The 26,909-nt window shown below is 31.5% G+C and overlaps 1 protein-coding gene across 1 annotated transcript in view; it reads left to right on the forward strand.

Moving 5' to 3' along the window:
- LOC117167836 (RING-box protein 2) overlaps positions 1-26,585 on the forward strand; it is a 108,130-nt gene extending 81,545 nt beyond the window's left edge. Inside the window, exon 2 of the mRNA XM_033353040.1 lies at positions 25,591-26,585. Within this exon, the coding sequence (XP_033208931.1) occupies positions 25,591-25,772 (182 nt within the window). The 3' untranslated portion in view covers positions 25,773-26,585. The remainder of the gene's footprint in view (positions 1-25,590) is intronic.
- Positions 26,586-26,909: the final 324 nt, after the last annotated feature.

A 26,909-nucleotide genomic window follows, 5' to 3' on the forward strand; every position in this document is an offset into this window, starting at 1 on the left:
TTTGTTTGCAAATTAACTCAATTACTTCCAAATAAACACGCAAAACATAAGCAGTCAATTGAATAATTGAGAGACGCTAAGATGTAGGCATATTCCATCGAATTCTATCGTCTCGTAAGAATTAAAGTAGCTGAACTGTTACGAGAAAGATGCAATAATGGGAGTGACTTATGCATTTTTCACTGACTTATAGCTTTCGCCAGAACATGTTGGAAGTTTCTATCATTCGATTTACCATGTATGGTCAGCTAATTGTCTCCTCGGGCATTTTCTTTTTATCTGAAAAATCATTTTTTTCAGGGACCAATCCCTACCTGTAAGAGTGTAAGTAGTTAAAGATACAGGTTTAAACTATTTTCTATCTATTTTCTTTAAACTTTTTTGTTATTCTAAAAGTTGTGATAAGATAGTAGTGTATTTTATAGAATGAGTTATTTTTCTACCCCAAGTGCTTTTAAACTCTTGGAATGTCGAAAATCGAACACGTTTGATGAGTATGAAATACATAGCTTGAAAGTAATTAATAGCTTCATTAGTCCTAGTATACATATTTACCTCATCTTTCTTCTGAAAGCTGTTGTACGTCTCATGATCGAGTGTGTATCGATTTAATTTAACATGAAACTATACACCATTCTCGATCAATCCAAAATATCGTCATTAGCGAAAAAGCTTTTGAAAATAGAATTCTATTATATCAACTACACCTGAATATCTTACACAAAATCTTATACGCATTAACTAGACTATTTTTAAATCGAATTGATGGAAACGCTTATACTTTGTGCAAACTTTGCATAGATTAAATAACCGTGGCGACGTTATCGGTCCGCTGTCACTTCGTTACAGGTGTCATTATTCAATTATTAAAACAGTAAATAGAAACATAAAGACGTACAGGGTAAATATACCAGTGGTACTAAATGTGAAATTAATCTTGCCTATTTTTATTTATAACTCACTGAACTCTTGCTACCTTCAAAATCCTGCTTCCTATAACAAATTTCGGAATTTAGATCAATCGAAGAAATTAGTATATGTCATTAAGAGTTAATCAGCTCCCGAACTGGGCCAAAATATATTTTCTGGATTAGGCAGTTCAAAGATGAATCGTTTCATGAAATTTTCAGAGTTTAAAAAAATTAAATAAATTAAATTGGTTTACTTTTTACAAAATTATTATTATTATTAAAATACTAAACATTTAAATTTTTTGTTTTTATTTTTAGGGTTTCTTAGCTTTGTGCTAATACTTATGCCCCTACACCGAGAAAAAAATTCTTCCGAATCGATGAAATATTGGTTTGAAGCATTAAACGGTGCTTTCGCGCTCGGTCAAATGCATACATAATCAATTCAAAAGCATGCATTATTTTTTCTTATTTTCTTGATCCAAATAAAATATGATTAAATTATTAAAAATTGATTAGACTTAACTGAAGATGTCCTGGACCTAATAGTAAAATATTATAAAGTTAACTACAGTGAAATTTGAAGCAAACGATATGTCCTATAAATTGATTGCATCATGTTCTCAATTTTAAAGTCCGATGCTATCGTCGCAACAGTAGAAAAGTTTAACTGTATAGTACACTGGCATAATCTATTAGCAGAAATTTCGAAATCAAAGACGAAAAATATTAATTCAAATGCAAAATACATTTGTTTTCCAGAAGTTAAAATCTAAAGAATTTACACCTTCTTTAATCCCTGACACATACTCCTCCGTTTACTCGTATTTTTATAGACATTAATTCTTAACTATATTCTCCATAGATTATTCTAAACTAAACTATTGCTGACTTATGAGTTTACAAGGGAAATGCCACCTCTGTAGCATTGACTTTTTGATTAAACTATCATTAATCGATAGTATGTCAAAAATAATTAGACACGTAATGAACGTAATGCTTTCACGATGATTTATTTTGCTGCTCTTTTCAGCCTGCCTCACTGGTCCAGTGGTAAAGACCCATCTAACGACCAGGCTGTCGCTATAGTTCAAATCTTTATTTGACAACTTTTTTGTTATTTTTTTTCAATTTTTTGCATTGTAAATATGTCAAATAATAATTTTCAATGTCCCCGGCGATCAATTTTTCCCCCTCTAAAATAGTAAAATTATTGGGAAATAACTATCACGCAGACACTTTTCGATTCATTTATTTGCATAATCGTAATTTATCGTAATTTATTGCCCTTGTTGTCGAAAAACTTTATGTTTCAAATGTTTTTACGACGATTATCACATACAAATATATTAAGAACAATAAATATATTTTTAAACGTACTTAGATAATTTAAAATTTAATCATTATAAAAAAAAAATTCAAATTTTTAAGGTATCTTGTGTTAGACATTTTTTCTCAAGAAATGAAAATTTAAAAAGCTTGCTTCTCGGTAATTTTTTAAAACTTTTCTCTTTTTTTTACTAGAAGTATAGATTCAATATTCAGAATTCAATTATAGTGAAAACTTATAGATATAAACAATCCTTTCTGGGAATGAGAGTTAAATAGTAAATTAATAAATGTAAGTTAATTTTTTTATAACAATATTCTACATTAGAAATTGTAACTAAATTAATAATTGGAAAAAGTAATTACTGATTAGAAATAGACAATGTTAGATAATTACACACAAATAATTTGCAACATTTATATTTTGCATCGTTTCAAGCTAAATAGTATAATATATACTCCATTTATTTTATACGTTTTTATTTTAAGTTTTGACTCAAATATTTACTCTGATTAGTTATTCAATAATTACTTGTATGAAATTAATAATATTATTTTTTATTAAATTCTTACATAACACAGGGCCACAAGATGAAATTGAGGTGGAGCATCTTTTAGCCTAGTTGACCTGTATGTTTTTGAGGTCGCTGATCATGATCCCGGTGTCCATGTGACGTCATCACGTCTAGATCAAGTTCAAATGAAGGTCAAACACCTTAATTCGATTGATGCAATTTTTTGACCCCGGATTCTGAAAGAGCGGAAAATTTTACATATGAATACGTCTTGACCTGTTCGTCGAACCGACCTTTTGAAGGTCGTTTGGAGGTCATCTAGAGGTCAAATCCTTCTTTTAATCTCTCGGTTGATGTCTTAGCTAGGAACGTATCTCAAACCAGTGGACCTTCACGTTTTTGGCGTTGCAGATCACGATCCCAGTGTCCATATGGCCCCATCACGTCTAGGTCAAGGTCAAATGAAGATCAAACGCCTTAATTCGATTGATGCAGTTTTTTGACCCCGGATTCTGAAAGAGCGGAAAATTTTACGTCCGAATACGTCTTGACCTGTTTGTCGAACCGACCTCTGAATGTCGTTTGGAGGTCACCTAGAGGTAAAATCCTTCTTTTAATCTTTCGGCTGATGTCTTAGCTAGGATCGGGTCTCGAACCAGTGGACCTTCACGTTTTTGGGATCGTTGATCACGATCCCGGAGTCCATATGCCCCGATCACGTCTAGATCAAGGTCAAACGAAGGTGAAACTCCGTTATTCGGACGATATAATTTTTATGACACACCTGATTCTGTTTGTGTGTGTCTATTCGTGTATGTGGGTACTGTGTGTAGACTCTGGTGTATCTGGGCGTTTATGTAGGTGCTGTGTGTTTCTGTGTGTGCCTATCTATATTTATGTGTATATGAGTGTGATGTATGTGGCTGTGAGTAGATCTCTGTTAACGTACGTGGACCCGTTTGTATATATATGTGTGTGTCTATTTGCGTATGTGGGTATTTGTTTATCAAAACTTGAACTTTAGTGATACATTATTTCAAATTCAATTATTTAGCAATGCTTATGAAAATGTTGGCACATTTTCTTCAGATGTTCAGCGTTTGTATATATTTTTAATATTTTAACTTATACTGACAAATGAGACGAATGAAAAATTCTGAAAAACATATTTTCCGACACTGTAAAATTCCCGAGTAATAAAATCCCCGTACAACAATTTCCGAATTATGAAATTCCCGAATTATAGAAATGAAAAAATTGTTTTTCTTAAAAAATAAATATTATTTATTTATTAAAACACAATGATCAAATATCCGTATCAAAAAAAGTTTGTATCAATGTTTAAACAAAATTGCTCATTCAGAAATACATTCTTTTTAATTATTGTTATTTAAATTTTTTAAAATTATTTTATACAGTTTTGAACGTTAAAGAAATTTCTCTGATAAAAGTAATTCTTTATTCCATTACAAAAAGTAAATAATAATCCCCAAAGCAATTCCTTTGATTCTTAAAATCTGGAATTTTCTGGTTCGGCCATTTTATAATTCGGTAATTTTCTGGCGGAAATTTTGTTCTTATGGAATTTTCAAATAGGGTAATATTATAAACTTTAGTGAATTTTATTATTCAATAATTTTTCAATTCGCGATTTTTATACTTCGGCAATTTCATAATTTTTGGAGATTTATTTTTGGGGATTTTTCGGTCGTCCGCTTACAAAATTGACAAGTGCAAACTTCGAAACAAATTTTAACACACCAGTCACAGCGGCTAGGAATGTGTTTCAGTGTTTTTTGGATATATTTCCATTTCAATTTGATAGTGTTCAACATTTTTTGGAAGATTCGAAAATATATTAATTTAACCCATTTGTATACGCTCATGAATCATAAAAAATATTTTATAGATTGGAGAGAGTTAATAGTTTTGGTTCAATTTTACTGTGCCTTACAGACAGTTATGCAATTTTTTAAAACATTCCCATTTATGTTTCATAAAACAAGATTTTTTCATATTGAAATCTTCTACTTTAGAAAGAAATACATATCTTGATCTGATAATTGAATATACAGATGACTCAAAATTTATTGTTCTTTGTTTCTATTACAGATGTTGTAGATCTGATAGTGTATACTTTTGACCGTATTCGAAAGCGCCATTCATTGTAACTATAGTAGAAACTATCAAATCGAAAGTATCTTTGTTTCGCGGAAATAATTTTCTCTAGAAGTTAAAAAGATAATTTGTTAATTCAAAAGTATGTTTAACACTTTAAGTACAAAATTTTTTCGAAATAAATGTGCATTTGTTTTTGTTAACTTTATATGCTTGAGCTTCATATAATCGTCAATATTTTAATCTATAGTACTATACTTTTGATTAAAAAACTCGAATTATTTCACTCAAATCAAAATGTATTGGATTATTGACATAAACTATTATATTAATAATGCGAAATTCAAAAGCACCGGCACTTTTGTTTCAAGAGTACTTTTTTCTCAGTGTATAATTTCGAAAGGGCGCCCCACAGTGCGGCGAATCAGAAAATTGGGGTTCAAAATGATCCAGAGCCTACAATTTTCATCCGATTTTATCTTTTTTTTTAAATTAAAGCTAATTAAATTCTGAAGAGACCTGTTAAGGGCGATTTTGCTAAAAAGGCTCTGTTTGCTTGTTATTCAAGTAGCAAAATGCCAAAAAAACCATAATTTTTCATATTTGAGCTGCCTGTTCTGTAGCATTCATTGATTTTACCTCAAAAAGGTGAAAAACTCATAGATTTACAATCAATTAACAAATCCTAATAACTTAGATGAAGTTTGTGCAATCTGTTCAATTGTTATAAACAAATTTATGAACAAAATCTATTATTGCTGTACATTGAAGCCTGGAAGTTCTTTTCATCACTTTTTTCCCCGCGAATTCGAGTGAAATTAATGTTCCGTTAAAATCAAACAATAAAGTCTAATTTTTTTATTGTTATAAACAAATTTAATAAATAACCGTCTCTGTATATGTAAAATGCATTTTTTCTGCGCAATCATTAGGTTTGCCTTCAAAAATGAAAATTCCATGACAGAAATGGTTAATCAAAATATTTACCATTGTTATAAACAATACTGATTAACAAATGCATTAAACGGTCACTCTTTGATAGAAAAAAAAAATTTTTTTTTGCATAATTGTTCATTTTATCCCTAAATTTATATTCCGATGGAGGAAACTGACGTTTGACAATATATTTTTTTTTTACAATTCTGCACAACGAATGCATTTAATAGATGCTTTCAAATAGAAAAAATCTCTTTCCTAATGAAATGTTGATTATATTATAAAAAATGAAACTCATACGACTCAAGAGTCGTAAATACTGAAAGTCGAGAAAACACAAAAATCCAATGGATACGTGCGTAAACTTTTCAATGTCCTTCCAAAAAAACAGCTTAGCAATTGAACGTTGAGTGACGAGAAAAATGTGAGAGCCGGAACTTGTGAAAAACAAAACAACTGAAAATCAAGAGACACAAGCGATTTAATCCGTTTAATGCATTTGTTAATCATTATTGTTTATAACAATGGTAAATATTGGGATTCATCGTATTCAAAAAGTCGAACAATTTATCCTCATGACTTTTTCCATAAAACCAAAACTTATCAGAGTTAGCATTTACAAAATTGCAAAAAAGACACGAAAATTAACATTTTAAGCCAAATAACGCACAATATGAAAAAAGTCAAGAGAAGAAAAATGTTGCTTTTTAAATGCCCTGCTAGATTATCATAACAATTTTTTGAATTTTCTTGCAAAATCCAAAATTCAAATTTTGACAGCGCACGAAATAATGAAAAATCCAAAAATTACATTTTTCGGCCCAACTTTGCAAAATTCGGTAAAAGATGAGTAGACAAAAATTGTGCATTTGAAAAAGATCTACAAAGTTTTTATCAATCACTTTTTGATAGGATGCGTAATTTTGGCTTCAATCATGAAAAACGTCATTAACAGTAAAAAAAAATGTGCCCGCTGCGTGGGCACATTCTTATCACAACTTTCGTCTTTTAATTTCTTTTTCGTCTAGTGTGGTTATTTTTTTAGGATTGAAACCAAAAACAGAACCATCAAAAAATTATTCATGACAAATCATTTTTACATTCTAATCAGAGATTAAATTTTTGTCAAAAGTTCCACGTTTTGAGACCCCCTGAATACGAAAAACAGGTTTTTACGAATGTGTCTGTATACATGTCTGTCTGTCTGTGAGCATGATGACTTTTGAAAAAATTAATCTTTTAGATTGGCCTTTGGTAAAATCTTGAGTGTCCTAAGCTAAATGCCGAGTTCGTTAGTCAACCATTTTGGATAAAAATTCTAAAAGTGAGCTCATTTTGAACATTTCTGAGACCACATTTTTTCATGATTCAAAAATTCTCTGTACACTTGTTCATAGTACTTTGAAAAAATGTTAATTTACGATAGCTCTACAAGATTATCATAACAACTTTTGAAATTTTCTCGAAACAATTGAAAATTCAAATTTTGACCTCACAAAAAAATATCAAAAATTGCATTTTGCGGTCAAAGTATGCAAGATAGGGAAAAAAATATAAGATAAACATAAAAATTTCTACAAATTTGGTATTTATCACTTTTGTATAGGAGACGTAGTTTTCGCTTTATTTATAAAAATACATTCAAAATACAAAAATTAAATTTTTCGAAATACGACACAAGCTGAGAAATAGTAAATAGACAACATTTTTTCACCGAAAGTAAAGCAAAATTTTTTTAATTAATTGTGTCCTTTACATTCTCATCAGAGAAAGTATTAGATTTGTATAAAGTTTGCCCCCCCCCCCCCCACAGTCTTTTTTAAATGTCCAGATTTTAAATATTTATATTCTATATTTATTTAAAATAAATATCTATGACCGTAAAAGATGAGAATTCTAGAAGTTTCTTCTTAATACCTATAGAATGAAAGTAAATCATACGTCAGCAGCAATGAGATTAATCAAGAAAATGCATACAATTCTGTTTACTTGTTTTAATATACATCTAAATGGCTTAGAATGTTTTAACTATATTTTTGTACACAAAGTACAGAAAATCTATATTTTTATTTCTGTAAGGATTAAAAAATTGATAGATGCGTTTAATTTTGAGACAGACTGATAAATTATGGGTTGTGAGCCACAAGGAATAATCCAGAAGAAACGCGAGGAAGAATTCAATATTATATCATAGTTTTCGTGAGTATATATAGATATGAAGACGGGAGATTTGACAACGATCTGCCGAATGGGTCTTGTCCTTCTGCCCCGATCCCCTGGCGAGGGTCAATTAGGCTCTTAAAGCTCTCCAATGAAACGAGAATTGATTGATCGCTTGATCGCTGATCTTCCATTGATAGACATTTTTCCCACCAATGAGCTATCAGAACTATAATCCGTCATGAGCGTTGAGCCCAAACAGGATCTTACCAACAAAAACAGAGACTTACATTTTAATTTATTTCCAATAAAACACAATGAAATAAATTAATTATAATTAAAGACAGATCGGAAACTCTTGGGCTTCAGTGATGTTCAGACTCCCTACCCCAACCACTCCACTCCTCGAAGTAGATTGGCGAATCGGTACACGTAATGACCAAGTACTTTAACATGTGTGTGTATCCCACACTAAACTTAGTATAAAACAAAATCAGTCTATCGTTGTTAAAAGAAGAAAACATTAAGAATTAAGGAAAACTTAACTATTCGCCCTGAAAACATTAGATTTAGGTTATTGGTAAATAACATAAAAACTTCTGCACGAGATACATATGGAAGTTTGGGTAGTCTGACATTTGGTGGATATGTGAGATGTCAGAATTTTTAGCAATATTAGTTTCTTACAAATAAATATATAATTATTTATTTATATGGAAGATAAAGTAAAGACATAGCGAGATCCATTGCGCCCAAGATCAGTTTGAAAATACAATTATGAAGCCTTTAATTATTATTATTACACAATTAAGCCATTTCCCGTTCGGGCTCGGCGTGACTCACTCGATGGAGAAGGGAGTAATTTGAGAAAGGGATGTAGAATTTTTATATTGATATTGAATTCTCGAGTTGCTTATTTAAATAACACGTTCGTTCCGCAACACTGCACCGACCGAGGTTGCTGATCAATCTCTAGCAATCACCCCAAGTGAAGATCCTCACAAAGTTGTCATGTGAGGTTCCCCATTTGGACCCATTAGTATCCAAGGTCTTTTTGTTTCAGGCGTCATTTACTCTCTAGCTTCTTTTACGTCCATGCATTTTTTTCATGCAGACTCTCGATTTTGTAAAAATTATTTTAGCGATTCGACCCGATGGACTATACTCTATGAACTAAAACTAAAACTTTTATAAACAAATCTCTTTCAAACTCGTATTTTGAAAACCCGGCTGAACTCGGGAGGTGGTTTTATGTATTTTTCCTCTCGTCTGGACAAATGTTCAGTCAAATACGAGTACATACATCTAATAAAGTCAGTTGCATCCTCGGGTTATCATTAGTTGTGATTATACTCATATAGTGATTTAGGCCCACCTTAGTAAAATAAATTTTTTTTACAGTTTTCGTAGTAAATTGAAAATTAGAATTTAAATCACCGCCTAGAGTTGACAAAACTTTCACCTCAAGTGAAGTTTTTCTTTGTTTCTAAATTAAAGATTCGATTTTTGAGAACGTATTTTGTTCCACAAGGAAAGATAAGATAAGAAATAAAGAGCTTGGACCTCTCACTACTGACCTACACTGTAAGAAAAATCTTTATAAGGTTTAATATACATGTGTGCGAAGCAAATAAGCACTACCGCTACTAAAATGTAACATAAATTCGTGTAGTGAATATAATATACATGTGTGTTAAATTTAATATGCACGTCAGTATAGCAATGTGCGTGAAAACTCAACGTGCTTTAATTTCATTTAATCTTAACAAATAGTCAATAATAAATTACTGATTGAGAATTCGTCGACTGAATTGTTATTTATAATGAAAGTGCAATGTACAGGTGGAACTTTTCATAAATTCGCTCTAAATGGTAAAAGTTTAAGGCGAATATAGTTGATTGTGGGTTAAGTCTGTTATTTATTTTTTTCATTAAACATTTCGACTTGCTATTCACTTTTATTTTTGGCTAACTGTTATTCTCTGATTATAATACAGATTCCTTGAAGAAAAATTGACTTGTAACACCTGGCATAATAATGCGTGTATTTCTAAAAAAAGTATTCTTCTCTCGATCTCTCTAGTAGCTTAATGGGAAAGCACCCGACTGGCAATCGGAGCGTCTGTGGTTCGATTACCAGCGGAGCGAAAAGAGATCTTTTTTTTAGAAGAATGTAATAAAACATGTTAATTCCTACCTCCATCTAGTCTGTGAAGACATTAGGAAATTATATTATTCTCTGATGGTAATACAAATTCCTTGATTAACTTAAATATATATAAAACCTAATATATACGCTGTTAATGGCGATTTCATATGCTTGATATTATTAATTTTAATACACATGGGCATATTAAATTTATAATGATTTTTAACAGTGTATAGCACATGACCTCTCACCTTTGATGTCTGACCTATGACTTCTTACATTTCACCACTGATCTCTTAGTTTTCCCCTTTGACCTTTGACATCTCAAATTTTCCACTTCCTCTCCATTTGCTCTCTTTCCTCCTCCTCCTCCTTAATTCTCTTCTAGGAATTAGAAAAAAATTATTGCTTCCATCTATCTCAGTGGTCGGCACGCTCTTGCCCAGGGCAGGGTAACCTGCCCTGGCTGCCCTACGACCTACTTTCAGGGCAGTTCCTGCGAGCTTAGCCAGACCACTCTTTTCCTCAGGGATCTTTTGTTAGAAAATGGGAAAAAATGTGAGTCTTTTGTCCACAGGCATGTCAAAGTACGGAAACTTTAAAATTTTTAATTTTTCAACTAGCGATTTGAAAATAGCATTATCAGCATCTACGAATTTTTCCGATTCCAATGATATATTACTTGTCTAGAAAAGTTAAAAATTTGAAGGAGTTTAATACCAAGAAACATCAGCTTTACAGTCAGTTTAATACTAAATACTTCCCACATTTTCCATCTTTATAGACAAATCACATGTCTTTGGAATCGGGAAAATACGGAAATTCCAAATATATTACTTTCAAGTCACTGATTGCAAAATTACTAATTTTTTAATCTCACATTTTTTCCCTTTTTTTAACAAAGGACCCTTGAGAAAAGGGGTGGTCTGGCCAAGCTCGCAGGTTGTCTATGAAGATTGAAAATTTGGGAAGTATTTAGTATTAAATTGACTGTAAAGCTGATGTTTCTTGGTATTAAACTCCTTCAAATTTTTAACTTTTCTAGACAAGTAATATATCATTGGAATCGGAAATATTCGTGGATGCTGATAATGCTATTTTCAAATCGCTAGTTGAAAAATTAAGTTTTAAAATTTCCTTACTTTGACATGCCTGTGTACAAAAGACCCTTGCTGGAGTAAGCTCATTCATACTAAAGTACATGAATAGACCGAAAAGTAGTAGAAAAACTTAAGTCGGGTGGAGCCTGACCATACGTGAAAATTAAGTAAAAAGTTTGCCGACCACTGCCCAGACTCTCGTCACAACTGAAAACTATAGTTCTCTATTTTCGGTGGAAGGTCAGCAGTTGAGATTTCAGTTCAGAAAATCCATGCAAGTTATATTTAAGTAGCTTTAATATGATCATTAACCATATATGAATAATGCCATTTATTCACTAATTTACCAATTTTAATGAACATATAAATGCATAATTATGTGTGGAATGATTGATTTTTATATCATTTTATATCCCTGATTTAACGAGAGGTTGTCGAATGCCGATTAACCGACCGGCTCTTCCAAGCACGTGCTTGCATGAGTAAACGATATGCGTGTGTCAATTATGTACGTACTTGTATATTACATTGTTGACAATATAGACGTAATAGCGGGTAATAACGCGCGCTCGCTAGTTAGATAAGAGATTGGAATTCTACTTGATGCCACCGACTTAATAAAGTGAAGACAACCAAAACGTAAATCAAAAATTATTTTACACTTCATTATACAAGTTGGAATGCATTAAAGTAAAATAGTTATGTAAGAAAATTATACTTTGCAATCAAAGTTAAATTCGCAATACATAAATTCCTATTTTTCTAAATCATATAATAGAAACATTAATGTTTGTCTAATTACTAATCACGGAAAATTCTGTAAACATAGACAAGTGCACCTAGCACTGTACTATATGATTGCGAAAATTTTTGTAAAACTAATCCCTTTTTCAGCTCTTTTAGGGCCTTATTATTTTTATAATCTTTAGTATATACCGTACAGTGGTCTAGAAAATCAATTTTTTGGGATAACCCCCCTCCCCTCCAGCCGATTTGTTCGTTTTCTATAAAAAAAAATCCGTAATTTTTTTGATCATTAACCTGCGCCCCTGCACTGTAAAAAATTATTCTTGAATCAAGTAAATGTTACTTGATTCAAGTTAATCGCAGGTACGAATGGGGACGATAGAATATGAGTGTGTTCCAAATAAATAAATATTTGCTACCGCATGCTCATTTTCTGAATATTTTATTATTCTAAATATTATTTTATTATTCTAAAACTTTATTGTGTTACTTGATATAGAGATGTATTCAAATGCAAAACATAGTTTACTTCCAAGCAATCATTTCCGAAACACTTCATGAATATATTTTCTTAATCTAAGAATATGCATTATCGGAGCAATAGACTAGTGCCTCAACTGAACACTATTTCTCAAGCAAAAAATTTTTTTTTTCAAAATTATTATTATATAATCTTCTCCTTTTAATGATTAAAATACGTCATTCGCGCACATTGTTTCCCTTGCACGTATAATCGTGCGCCTAGACGCTTTGAAAAATCGCACTCCCCGAGGATTCGAACCCTATCTAAACTACCTGAACCAGTGTATCTCAGCCGCGCACTCTTAATCACTTCTCTAACGAAGCACTTGGATTGCGATGACAAAATCTCTGCTATGAATTCCAAGGCAGTGTCGTACGAAGTCGTGTGGTGAGCCTCAGCCATCTTCAAACTAAACGTTGTTGAACTCAATGTTTCTTTTAAGAAAACATCTTTCTGATGATACTTGACAATTTTCGAGAGACTTTAATATATCATTTTTTATTTAGAAAAATTTTAGAATTGAATTTTACTTATTTCAAAAAAGGCTCGATGCTTATTTTTCTTAATATATTTTAAAATGTGTAACAGTAAAGAAAAGTTTCAAGTGCAAAAATGCTTTAATAACATCAATGACAAAAAATAATGTTCTGCTTCACGAAATTCTTCATAAACCACATAGTTTTCAATTTATCGAATTCTTTTATCATACGTTTTTTACAAAGATATAATAATTGTATTTTTAAGCATTTTTTAAAACATATAACTTTGTTTTATTCTGTCATATATTTATTTTTTATTATTTACATGATAAAAAAGAATTATGTAAGTATATGGGTGATTGCCAAAATGTTAACCATTTGTAGTCCAAGTCATTTTCTATGATTAATGAATTCTTTGACTGAGAAACTTAATTTTATTAAGTTTTTATAAATATACATACTAATAATATCCGCATTAAATTTTCAATAATTAATGACATGTCGAAATGAAATTTTCTATGATCATTGAATTCATTGACTGAAAAACTTAATTTTGTTAATTTTATTTAAAAAAACCTAAATCTATACTTAATTATTTAAAATAGTAACATTATATGTGCGCTACAGTACGCGGGCAGCATATTGCATTGCCAATTAATAACATAAAAATATAAAATAAGATATTAAATATTTCAGATAGAAAAAGTAAGAATTTAAAATTCTGAAAAAAATCTCTGCCTGATAAAGGTATTTGATTTTCAGTAGGGAAAAATTAATTTTTTGAATTCGGTTAGATTAACTTTTTTTTAAAGTTAAAAAATCTGTTGCCTAAAAATTATTTAGTTTAAATTAGAATAACACATGATCATTTAAAATGTTTAAAACTTTCTTTTCTTATTTATAACTTTCACGAATTTTGCCATTTTTGTGATTTTCAAACTGCTATTATCGAACACGAAAATTGTGTGTGAACAAAATACAACTATGTTTTACAACTCTAATTTTAAAGTGAATAAGGTTCACATAACAAAATTTTTAACTTTTTAAAAATCAATTTTAATCTATTCGAATAAAAAAAAGTAATATTTCTTTATTGAATAAAGAATTCTTGTATTTAGCAGGAATATTTATTGTTATTTTTAAGTTCGGATGATTTTTTGTTACCTTCAACACTACACAAAAATAATTTAAGGGCAGCCGTTTTAATGTAGGAAAAAAATTCCCAGTCATTTTCCGATTCACAAAAATGTTTCACGGGTTGAAAAGTTCTAATTGATTTAATTTTAAGTAGATTAATAGATACAAGTAATTAGCGACAACATTATAGACGAAGTACATTTATAACCCTTTAATAATTTTAGGAATTAAATGACTTGTGAGTCTTGCATAATTATTTCAAAATTAAAAACACTTTTTGAAAATCTATTTACAAATTTTAAATTCTTACCAACAGAAACTTACCGACGCAATAAACTTATAATTTTTTAAATAGTTTTATGAGTGATTTGATTTGTGTGTCAGCCTGAAGTTAGTAGTTTATCAAATTTGCAAATTCCTGTCTACATTTGCATAAATAAAATTGATTGTGTGCACCAATGTTTTGAATTTTATAAATATTATCGAATTTAAAAATAATTGTTAGTGTCAACTTGTCGATTATTATATTTAATAAGATATTGATGCAGTAAGAAGTGAATTAATTTAGACCAATAAATTAATTTTTATAGTATGTTTTTGATGTCTATTGTATCAAGTCTACATTTCTTATGTTGAAAAAAACTGATGTGATTCTATCTTGATCACATAGGTATCTTCGAAGTAAATCTGACATTCGTTTCAAATTAATAATTATATGAAGGAAAATATTGAAGCATTATCCTAATAGAAATTATTTCTTCGCTGAACACATTCATTTTCTTGTCTCAAGAACATGAACATTGTTTCAATTAAAATATTAGTCAAAATAAGTATATGAATTTACTAGGATGAAGAAACATTTTGTTAGAGTTTTAGTTACTTATCATGAGAAGATAATATTCTTAATTCAGCATTTTATAAAGCTTCACGCAAATAAGTATAATGGAACAAATTAACTCAATAGTTTTTTGCTTAGAGTAAATATATTCTTGATGCAAATAGTTGTCCTGATTCTATTATTTTCTTGATTCAAGAAATTCGGTCCTTTGGAAAAAGAATATACTTGCTTCTTTCAAGTAAAATCAGCCAAGTAAATTAGCCTACTTACTAAATGCCAATTTTTTCAGTGTGGTCTTCTGAAATTAACATGGTATTTCAAATGGGAAGAGCTTCCACCAATAAGTTTCCACCAATATCTTTTAATTTTGACACACCTTATCTCCTTTTATTGTGCCCGAAAAATATCCCAAATAATTGTAAAATATTGTTTTTCTATCAAACTCATACTGAAAGCGGTATTTTTTGGAATTTTCTCAACATGAATTATTTTTAATCGATAAGTGACGAGCTTCCAAGTATTTTTTAGTAACATTAAATTGTTTTAACAATAATTATTTGTTTAAATAATTTTTCCCTCCTTGTAAATCGTGAAAAGTCATATTTTCGTATAAATTACATAACGTGATTGGTAATTATTGTTAACCGTGAGATTTATTTTAAAGTTTAAACATGTGCTTGAATTGTTAGACAAAGAGAATTTTTATAATAGTTTGATCATTACATTTGAAATCATTAATCAATAAAAACTTGATTTTAAAGCCAAATTTTTTTAAAGAAAACTACCCTTTTTTGGTCGTTTTACGCAAGCGAATAAAAATTCGAATTATGTTTTAATAATCTTTTTTGTCAGTATACGTCAGGAATATCGGGATCTGCAAGTGGTTGTTCGATTTTGAGTAAACTTTAGAAAATTATAGTGTTATATAAGAGACAATGGGGCCCAAAGGATTTTTGAAAATTTTCAAAATTACGGTAGTTACGCCATGTTGAATTTCGGCATCACATTTTTTTGAAATATCTATATTTCTGAAACCATGTAAAGAATTTTAATAAAAATTGTAGGTTTTTATGGATAAAAATTTACGCTTTAAATTGAAAATTGAAAAAAATTTTTTTTCAATTTTGAACAAACAAATGTCCAATTAAATTTGGAATTCAGTTTTTCGCCAAGAAGGGAAAAAATGTCTCTTTTCTTGTTAAGAGCTTGTTAAGAGCCCTTGACTCAGAGGTTCTCATAATTATCTATCCACGTGACGATGTGGCTTTGCTGAAAACTAACGAAACTCATGTTAAAGAGGTTATGCCACGGTCTGCTGTCAATTCTGACTATTTTGACTTGATAGCTTTATTTGTAACTACTATTTGTTAAGGTTTGTGTGACAAAAAAATTTATCCTGTTGTAATATTTGGATTAAGAGTCAGTAGTATGTCGAAGGAAAACAGTAGTACAATCTTATCTTTACCTTATCTTGACTTTTTTTCATATCTTACGTTATTTGGCTTAAAATGTTGATTCACGTGTGTTTTTTGGTTTTGTAAATGCTATAACTCTGGTAATTCTTGTTTTATAAAAAAAGTCATCAGGATAAATTGTTCCACTTTTTGAATACTATCAATAACTGCGCGGAGAATTTTTGAATTTTGAAAAAATTGGTCTCGAAAGTATTCAAAATGTATCCACATAAATCTAATACATTCACTGATGAGAATATAAAAAGATTTTACGTGAAAACAAAGGAAAACAACAGTTTTTTGGTCGTTTAACTCAATAGAATCAAACTTTCATTTATGGTTTAATACTCTTGTTCGTATATATAGAAATTTGCCCGTTGCGTGGGCGTATGCTCCTTGCACGGCTGGCAAGTTTCTACTTAATTAAGTATAGTTAAAGATTAAGTTCTTCACAGCTCTGTAGACTTTAAGTTACACATTCTCATCGCGATACTCACGCTACGCGCTCAATTTTTGACAGACATTTACAAATGTATACACCAAACTCTCGCTCTCTGACACTCCGTTTTCGGCCTTCTTGCCCCTTCAGTTTCTCAGGGGGACAGGGCAAGAGCGGTTGGGACAGTCGTTTTCGTGTTTTTTCTCTTGTTTCTCTCTCTCTCTCTCTCTGTTTTGTGATGCCCGAGTGAGCAACGCACATCCTCTCGCAACTCTTCTCGTTCATCCCCGCAGCGCGGTGTCAATTTATGGAAACAGTAAATCAAGGATCACTAAATCCAGATTCAACTGTGTATTGCGCTATAGAATGTATTCCAAATGGAATACATTTTTCTCTATCTAATGGAGACATTTTTCTCTATCTCACGTTGTTATGCTAAAAATAGAATTTTTGTTTTCATATTCTTTTTTATTGATAAAACAAAATATCCTACAAGTTTTCTTTTAGATTTTTTACGTATCTCGCGTCTTTTGGCGTAATATTGGAATTTTTTATTTTCTGCCCACTACTTTCGATAAATAAAAACAAAATTATGAGCCCTATTGAAAAATGATTAAAAGAAGTTTTGTATCTTACATAGTTTAACCACAAAATAGAACATTTGAATATTTTTTGTACAATCAAAATTTGAATTTTCGATTTTTTAAGAAAATATATAAAGTTGTCATGATAATCTTGTGGGGCTTTCCAAAAGTCAATATTTTTCTTCTCTTGATTTTTTTCATAACGTGCTTTTTTTCAGTTTAAAATTTTGATTTTCGCTTGATTTTTAAAATTTTATAAATGCTATACACGGAGAATATAGATGGCAATCTAGGACATAGCCGAGAAAATAGTATTATTGCCGCAGTCATAGGAAGAAATACATTTTCCATTTCATTTATAAATATACTACAAATTTAATAATGGCCATTTATAGTGAGAATCATTCACATTATTGATAGCAGATTCAAGTTGAAAAAAGTGATATTCATAAATTAAATGATTAAACCGTAGTTGCAATAATTAGTATTTAAAATAACATAACTTGCAAAGCAGGTAAGAAAAATTACCATTTTCAATGGGAAGCTGCAATGAAAGAAAAAATAATTGAATGTAGTGCTTCGCGATTCAGTACCAAATGACGTCATTACACGAGCCGAATTTCATGAGGACGATAAAATTCCTAAACCTTATAATTTGTTTTATCACAGGGAAGTATCTCCGTTCTGCTGCCCCGGAGACCCGTGTTCAATTCCCGCCAGGACTGATATCTTCTAACAAGGTTTTTTCTCTTTCAGCTTAGAATAAAATATAAATATCTAATTGTATGTTTAATGTATAAAATATATAGTGCGTGAAGTGAATGCAAATTTATTTTTATTTCGCTCTTTAGACCATAGAAGTTTTTCCTATTTTCTATGGGAAAAATTAGAAATGCGTAGAATGAACATAGAATATTTTTACTATTGTGTTTTGTAAACTTCACAGTCTGTCTTAGGGATTATAGTGACTTTCTTTTGGTATAAGTTCAATTATTTAAACGTTTATTTTATATTTCCATAGACATAATAACTTCAGAGTTTAATATTCACAATAGTAATTCTTGTTATAGCGATTCTACATCCTGGCTTGCTATTCTCGTATTGCAAAAATAAATATGATACCATCAAATTTTATAACTGAAAGTTTCTCCGTATAACTGGTAATTTTCTTCTTGTCGAAAAAATCCTTAAGATAAATTGTTTGGCTTTTTGAGCTCTACGAATAGCCGCACATCAATTTTTTAAATCTTAAAAAAATGATCCCAAAACTTTTGGAAATGCTCTAACTTTGTGAATTTTTATCCTAAATTGCTGTTTACCGAACTCGTTCTTTCTTTGAGGACCTAAAAAAGTGTGTCAAAGTTTGATTTGATGAGTTGATTATTTCGAGAGTTATTATATTTACGCGAGGACGGACAGTCAGACCGACAGACGACATAGCCAATATTTTATTTTCGGATTCAGGGGGTCTCAAAACGTGGAGATCTTTTAAAAAAATGTGGTGTAAAATTTCTAACAATTCTAATACTTTCAAAATCATAAATGATGAGTACGTAAAAAAATAGTTACGTGGAACTTCGACGTTTACACTGTACGATTATTCCACGAGCGGTTTCTGCCTTTTGTTTTATAGATACGGTGTAAGCACAACGTTCCTCGTGACAATCTTTTTTTTTTCTTTCGAATGAAACACGGTGTAAAATCTTTCAATATCCAATTTGAAAAATAAATAATGTAATCTTAGGCTATAAAGTCAAAGAAAAAGTTGCTCATGCAAATCTGCACATACACTGAAAGAAATGACTTGCTGATACAATCATATTGCGCGTTAGATCAGCCATTGATATGTCTATTCCAGCTATACAGATTGCTGATCTAATTCATAATATAAGTGTATCAGCAATTCATTTCTTTTAGTGTAGTTCGAAGTTATTGAAGTTTAAAAGGTCAATTTTCGTGACCTATCATCATCGGTTATTTTTGGCTCCATTCGTCTCATGTTAGCAAGGAGAATTTAATGGTTGATAATGCTGTCAGGCAGAAAATAGTTACCTTTTATAATTAAGAAGAAACGGTGCTAAAGAAAGATTAGTTTTTCCTCCAGTTTAGCTGTCGAAGAATGAACCGCCCTGTCACAAATTATGAGAATGTAAAAAATTATTAAATTTTGAAATAGTTCGCCCAAGATTTTTTTAAATAAAAAATTTATTTGTAATTTTTTTCATTTTTGAATTATGAATAAATTTTGTTCAATAATTAAAATATTTCAAATACAGAAAATCATATAAAACACGACTAAGTTTCATTAAGTATTAAGAATTAATTATGATTTAATTAAATATAAATATAATATTAAATTAAAAATAATAGGTAAAAATCTTTTCTAAATTAATATAATTAATTTATCGTGTCGATACCGCGGAAAAGTTCCTCCGAAGAAATAATACTAATTATTATTAAAATTTTAACAAAGAATAAAAATTATTATACCAGAAACTCTTAACTCCGCACAGCCAGGGCTCGGTACGGATTTGCGAAAGTTCGCCGCAGGTATACGAGGCGATGTTGTACCTACATCTTGCAGGCACATGCACCGAAGGAAAAAACGATTTCATGCAGTATCGAAAAGCAGTATACGGCACTGAAAAGACATCGGCCCGCGGAAGCGCCGATATCCCAAGTGTGACTGTGTGCACGCAGAGACCGTAGTAACGAAGACCGGCGTTAAAAAGGCCTGGTGTGCGTATAAAAAAACAAAGAAAGTTCTTATTAAAATAAATATACCATATTCAGATACAAAAATTGAAGTAAATTTCCCTATTATATATTCTTTATTAAACCCTGAAACTAATTCAGATTCTCCTTTAACTAAATCAAAAGGACTTAGATTTAATTCTGCTAGATTTAATTTATCAACTTAAAACTTTCAATAAATAATAAACTTCTTAAATTTTTTAAAATTACTCTAACTTCATAAGAAATAGTGTAAAAATAGTTATTTGTGATACAAGGACCCTAGATGCCACTTAGAGACTCTTTTAGTGAATTGTTGAACGATGAAGCAATAGGGCACCACAACTGCTATGTAGAACACGATAGGATAGAAAATCAAATTGAGATATTCTGTGTCACTGAGGCTAGTTAAAATGTGGTGAGGCTGCTGTGTAGACCGTATATGTAACGTTTAAATCGCAAAAATAACATTGGAAATGAGCAAATTCAGTTCATGGAAAAACGACAGATGTTGCAATAAATTAAAAAAAATGCGCATTATTTTAACGAGATAATGAAACAACGTCTGTTTTAATACCAATTGTTTTATGAATTGTAATAATAAACATTTATAGAAATGATATGCAATTTCAGGGACAAAATCGAGTGCGAAGTACGAGATACGTGGTGAGAATGTGTTCTTTAAAGTTGAAGGAGCTTTAACAAAAGAGAATTCACAATCACCAAATTATTGTTGTCGATGCTTTGACCTTTAGTTTTAAAAAGTCTGTGCTCAATCTAGGAGCGCTCAAACTTGTGAGTGTAGCGATCCGCGCGCGACGAGAATTCGCCCGCAACGCGGGCAGATTTTATTTCCTGGGTTTGTTAGAAATGATGATATTAATGACTAAGTAGATTATTTTTGTTTCTAAGCATTAATTGCAACATTATTATGTTAATAACAGGAAGTAACTAGTGTTTTGTTTTCTGTATGTGCAATAAGTCACCTGTTTGGGTTAATCTGTTTCGATAATGTTAATGATTAAATTGGTCAAAATCTGACGTTTCCCACTCGTTGGAACAATAATGCTGTATATAATTGAAAATGTGACAACAGGCCAAAACCATCCGTAGACGTAATGAGAGTGATAAATATGAGGATATCGTGCACATGTCCATGTGGCGTACATTGTGATCCCATTTTAACTGGTTAAAATGATAATATAAATTCTCTTGGTCCATTTTATAATTTTCACTTTCTCTTGTCTTTCTTGACCTAGTTCTTGATTTATCCAGAATAGTTGTCGTTCGTTATTTTGTGTTCCCTGTCTCTCTTTCGCGATTTTTGTGTTTCCTTTGTGTTTTCGTTGAGTTTGTACACAGTAATACAAGATGATGAATAATTTTAAATGCAGATGAATTTCATTTTTGCATTAAATTAAGTAAGTCACTTAATTTCAATCAGACATGGAACTTAAGTGCAGTGTCTCGTATCTGATATATGAGTAATATGATAATTAACTGACAGGTATGTTGAGTTTGGGATGATTTTCATTCGCGTGCTCTGAAATTCAATTTGTGCTGGCAGAAAGGCGCGCGCGAAATCCGATGCGACGATGCGCAAACACTTAACGAATTTCGGCGATTTTAGAAGAGGAGCCAAGAGATCAGCTGAGAGTAGCCAATATGGCGTCGATAGCGCTGGATTGTAGCGATCAGCACTGAGCTCATGATAGTTGTTGCGTCAACGTTTCCTGTTTTGATATATGTACTCACATCTATAACGGATTTTGAGTATAAATAGAATAATGGTACATATGTGATAAAAAAAAATAAAAAGGATTGAAGATTGACGTTCTGTACCTGGTAGCTTGAAATGGATATAAGTGCCTTGTTTAGTGTCATTAAGTTCTTTTTTCCATCTACTAATCTCATCAACTTGGAGGATAAAACAACTTGATTTATTAGGCATAAATTAATAATTTATGCAATGCTCACATATAAAGCGAAATTTATTTCCTAAAATTATGCAATTTTTAATTTTATATTCATTTCACGTTCCTAATAACTGAACGATAGCGCATAAATGTTATGAATTTCAACAATCAGCTGACTTAAATTAACCTATAAGTTTCGTTTCACACGCACGTGTTGACGGAAAATCAACAATCTTTCTGTCATAAATTAACCTATAAAGTACATTTTGCGTACATAAAGCTGCTGACTTTCAACGAAGCGCATTACTTAAAGTCATGTTATCATCTTCAGTTGACTTTCAACTGTCGAATGATCCTTTTGGTTACATCTGAAAGTCAACCGCCTTTTTCTACTGAAATTCAGATTCTTGTATTACTGTGTAAGTGCACTCACCTCAACATTTCGGTCCGTTCGCACGTGTTTGCAAATTAGAGATAACACGGTTCAAGTTTCTCTCTCTTCAAACTCTTCACACGTAAACACTCTCTCCTGACGTAACAAGATAATCAATTGCGAATCCAGATTCTTTTTAATAGGATATATTTTTGCATCTTGGAAAAGTATTTTTTTGTCATAATAGGGAGAATGATGATCCTTTACATGCAAATTTTTGAAGAAAAGGAAACTTTATTCTAATAATACGGAGAAAAATGGATGTTTAAACGTAACATCTAGAAGTTCAGCGTTAACATACTTTATGTTTAGCTATAGGACAGCAATATATACGGTCAAAGTTAGTATCTGTAGATATTAAAAAGTGAGATGTTACTCTGTAACATCCAAAATATTCAAGTAAAAAATCCAAAATATGACATGAAATTTGACGGAATATGACAACTCAATCATTTTTCCATTTTTTACATGAGTTACATGCCCATCTAATAGAAGTAAAACTGATTTTTCTTTCATGGCCCTTGAATATTGAATAAAACGTTTGAACCACCTAACGAAAATTTCTTTCAGCATCCACTCACATATGCGTGAAATTCAGCCCACACTTCAGTTGCAGCTCCGGCCAAATAATTGTTCACATTTTTGCGTGGAAATATTAACACTGGGAGCATGTATGCACCTGCAGCTAAGAAACAAATTTTAGTGCGACGTCTTTGGGTGTACAGTCAAACTGGTTCAAAGTTTCAAACTGGTCAAAGTTTGTTTAAATGCATTCAAAAAAGATATGAAATATAATAATTATTTTGTTTCAACGGTTTTTCATTTTAAAAAAATTCCCCAAAATAGCATTAGACAACGGCCGTCACACTAGAAGACTCCCTTAAGCAGTGTATAGTTACATAAATGTCCAAAAGAATACAAATAATGAAGACGAAAGATTACAAATAAAAGAAAGAATGCAAAAGCTATATGAAGCTTTTGTATTTTGGTTTTCAAATGATCAATGACAAATATCGAGTAACGTATAGGTTATGAATTTGCAGGTTATAAAGCCAACTACAATACTTACTTTAAAGTCTTTGTATACAGTTCTCTAACCTCCAATCTTCTAATGTACTTTGCACAAAATCATGTATCCTTACTGCTTATTTTTTCAGTCTAGCATATATTATAGAATAAATAATCACATCACAATTATAATTGAAGTACGCGACAACATACGGCGGCAGAACATCAGCCGGTTCGTATGGCATGGGGAAGCGTCTGTTAACGTAGCAGAAAAGTCCTGCTAAAACTGCAGTGTTCCACATCCGTGTTTGGCTTAGCGTGACTCATATTAAGTTCGCATTTCTCAGCAACACTAATTCCGCATTCTTTTTTTCTCCGTGTTAACAAGCGTGCTGAACTACCTACTATAGGCACTTCCCTACCGAAAGAAATCTCTGAGTTTTCTTTAGCGAAATAGCCTGGCCCATTTCAGTCTATAAACAAAGTCGATTTGAAACAAAATAGTCTCGGAGATAGTTTGAGAGATTTGAGTCATTTTCAAGATCCTTTTATTGGTCCTTTTAAGAGTGGTGCGACGGTAATATAATGTTCCTTTTGTATTCGTCACGTACCGGGCGGGCAGAGTTATTTACAGTAGTTGGTCGTGGCTAATCCGCTCTCCCTTTTTAAATTTCTCTTCAAATTATTAACACTTTTTTTAATTTAATGAATTTTCTCATTATACTTATTTATAATTATAACTTATATACTAGTATACCATTTTCTAGTTGAATTAAAAAATATTGTCTTTTTTGGCGTATCTCATTCCATTTACGAGAAACGTTCTATTAATTCCAATTTTAAGCATTAAACAAAAAAAGTTAGATATCTGAAGTCATCGAAACCCATAGATTCCGAATTATGTTTCAGGCTGTTAACTATGAAATTAAAAAAAATCTACTTCTAAATTTTAATCCGAAAGCTTAACAAAGGATCCTTGAGTGTCGGCTACTCTATTGAGATAGCCTCTCTGCTTGTTATTTATGATCGTATTCTAATTTCAATTTCGGAAAGGATATTTTAAAGCCATCAGACCATTTAAACGAGCTTCCTGGACCTTTAAAAATATCTACCTGAGTGCCTGTGGAGAATTTCTCTGAGATTCTTTGACCTAAAGAATTTTTAGTATATACTCAAAGATTCTTTTCGGTAGGGTTGTTTCACAAAATAATCTCCAATAGAAGCACGACCGAATTACCAATTTCTAGGACTCCTGACCCTTGCAGTTTCTCAAGGGAGCAGGGTGAGAGCGGTTGCGATTGTCGCCTCAAGTGTGTCCGCAGTGCCAAGTACTCATCCAAGTATATTACGCAATATTAGACATTATAATTGGAAACGGTCTAGGCGGCCCTGACTGTTTACGTTTCGAGATCACCGATTTACCAGCAAGGCCTGTGCGAGGCGATCCTTGAAACTGCTGTCATATGTGAGCTCTGATGTACCTCAATCGAAAATTTGACTTTCGATGCCTGTGGAGCGGGTCGAAAATCTAGAAACCTAGGCAATAAAGTTACATTGATCTGTCACTTTCTTGCTTAGGGTAGAAAACTCGATTGTCGACACACTCCACAGGCATCAAAAGTCTAATTTCGATTATCGGTATGATGAGAAATTGTTTACATGACTCGGGTGAAGGCGATTATTTCGATGTGAGCCCTATAAATAGTATATAACATACCTAGGCCAGTAAAATACGAAATATCTCAGATCACATGAAATTGTCGGCCGAGGCGAAGCCGATCTTGATAAACATGTGATCTGAGGCTTTCTTTTTTACTGGCCGATGCCTGTATACTATTTTTTTGCTCATCAGCGCCGGAAAGCGGCAACTTTGTTTCGCATAGCGGCCGGGAAGTTGCGCTTTCCGGCCGGAGGGCATATGCGAACATATTAAGTACACCTCTCTATTAAAAACTAAATTCTTCTTAAACACTTTTGGTGATCACCAGCTATTATCAGCAGTGTGCAATCACCTCGGTAACTCAAGATTCAAAGACAAGTTCATTTTCTTGGTAATCTCATATCTCTTATTTCTTTTACAGATGCATGTCTGCGTTGTCAAGCTGAAAGCAAGAAGGACTTTTATGGAAGACAGGATTGTGTGGTAGTTTGGGGCGAATGTAACCATTCCTTCCACTACTGTTGCATGTCACTTTGGGTCAAGCAGAACAACCGTTGTCCGCTTTGTCAGCAAGAATGGTCAATTCAACGCATGGGCAAGTAGGTTGTCTGATACGAGGTCTTAGATACATCATAATCGTCATACCCAACATCGAGATCAGTGATTTCCTTGCTTTAAGATAACAAGTATCCTTGTCGATACAGTGCCAAGTTATTGTACATTCAAATTCACTGAAATGTCGCTCCTATAATTTTAATCGACTATTATATGTATAATATTTTTTCTCATCGTACCTCTAAATCATAAAAGTTAACCAAATCAATCATCAAATTGCTGTTCCAAATTCATTTTATTTACAGCTGCCTTCAAACCTTAAGTATTTCTAATTGAACTGGTGATTTGAGTTATATTTAAGTACTGATCACAGAAAGTAATGCAAAAAACTTTAATTTCACAACAGATGGGAGAATTATTAACTTTTAATCTTAGCGGTGCGATATGATGAATGATCATATTTTTATATTATGAATCGAATTTTTTTAATTACTCTGCAGTGACTTGCGGTTACTGACTATAATAGTTTTTAACTTACAACCTTCATTTATTGTAGTTACTGGTATTTTTGGTTAATTATTCTTGATTTTTATTATTTATTGTTAAATCTAAAATAATTTAAACTCAGTCACTCATGCTGTAAAAATTGGGACTGACTCATAATCAACATATTTTTATCTCATTCGTTTTTATATATTCTTTTAATTGGAGTAATTGATACTATTTTAATTTACCTGTCAGCTTCTATGGGTTTTATAAATCTTATTGCAAAAAAACTGTATCCGTTTTGAAATGTTATTCAGTACAAGCCAAAAACAGTGATATGAAGTAGGGTGGAACATATGTTCCTGAGAAAGACTACGTGAGTGATATTTTTTAGGTTTTCCAATGATTGTTTTATTTTACTTTCATTTTTCTTATTATCTCATAAATATATTTTAAAATCAGCTTCAATAATTTATAATTTAAGAAACGCCGCTTCTTTCATAAGTATTACACTCAGAGTAAAAGTTTTCTTGAAACAAAAGAATAGTCCTTTTGAGTGTTTTGTTTTGAACAACGAGAATATCGTTTTACACAAACAGAATTATTATTATTACACCATTAAGCCATTTCCCTTTCGGGGTAGGCGTGACTCACTCGGCAGGGGAAAGGAGTAGTGTGTGGATGGGATAGAGATTTTTC

Source organism: Belonocnema kinseyi, chromosome 2, assembly GCF_010883055.1.
Source record: "Belonocnema kinseyi isolate 2016_QV_RU_SX_M_011 chromosome 2, B_treatae_v1, whole genome shotgun sequence".
Lineage (NCBI taxonomy): Eukaryota > Metazoa > Arthropoda > Insecta > Hymenoptera > Cynipidae > Belonocnema > Belonocnema kinseyi.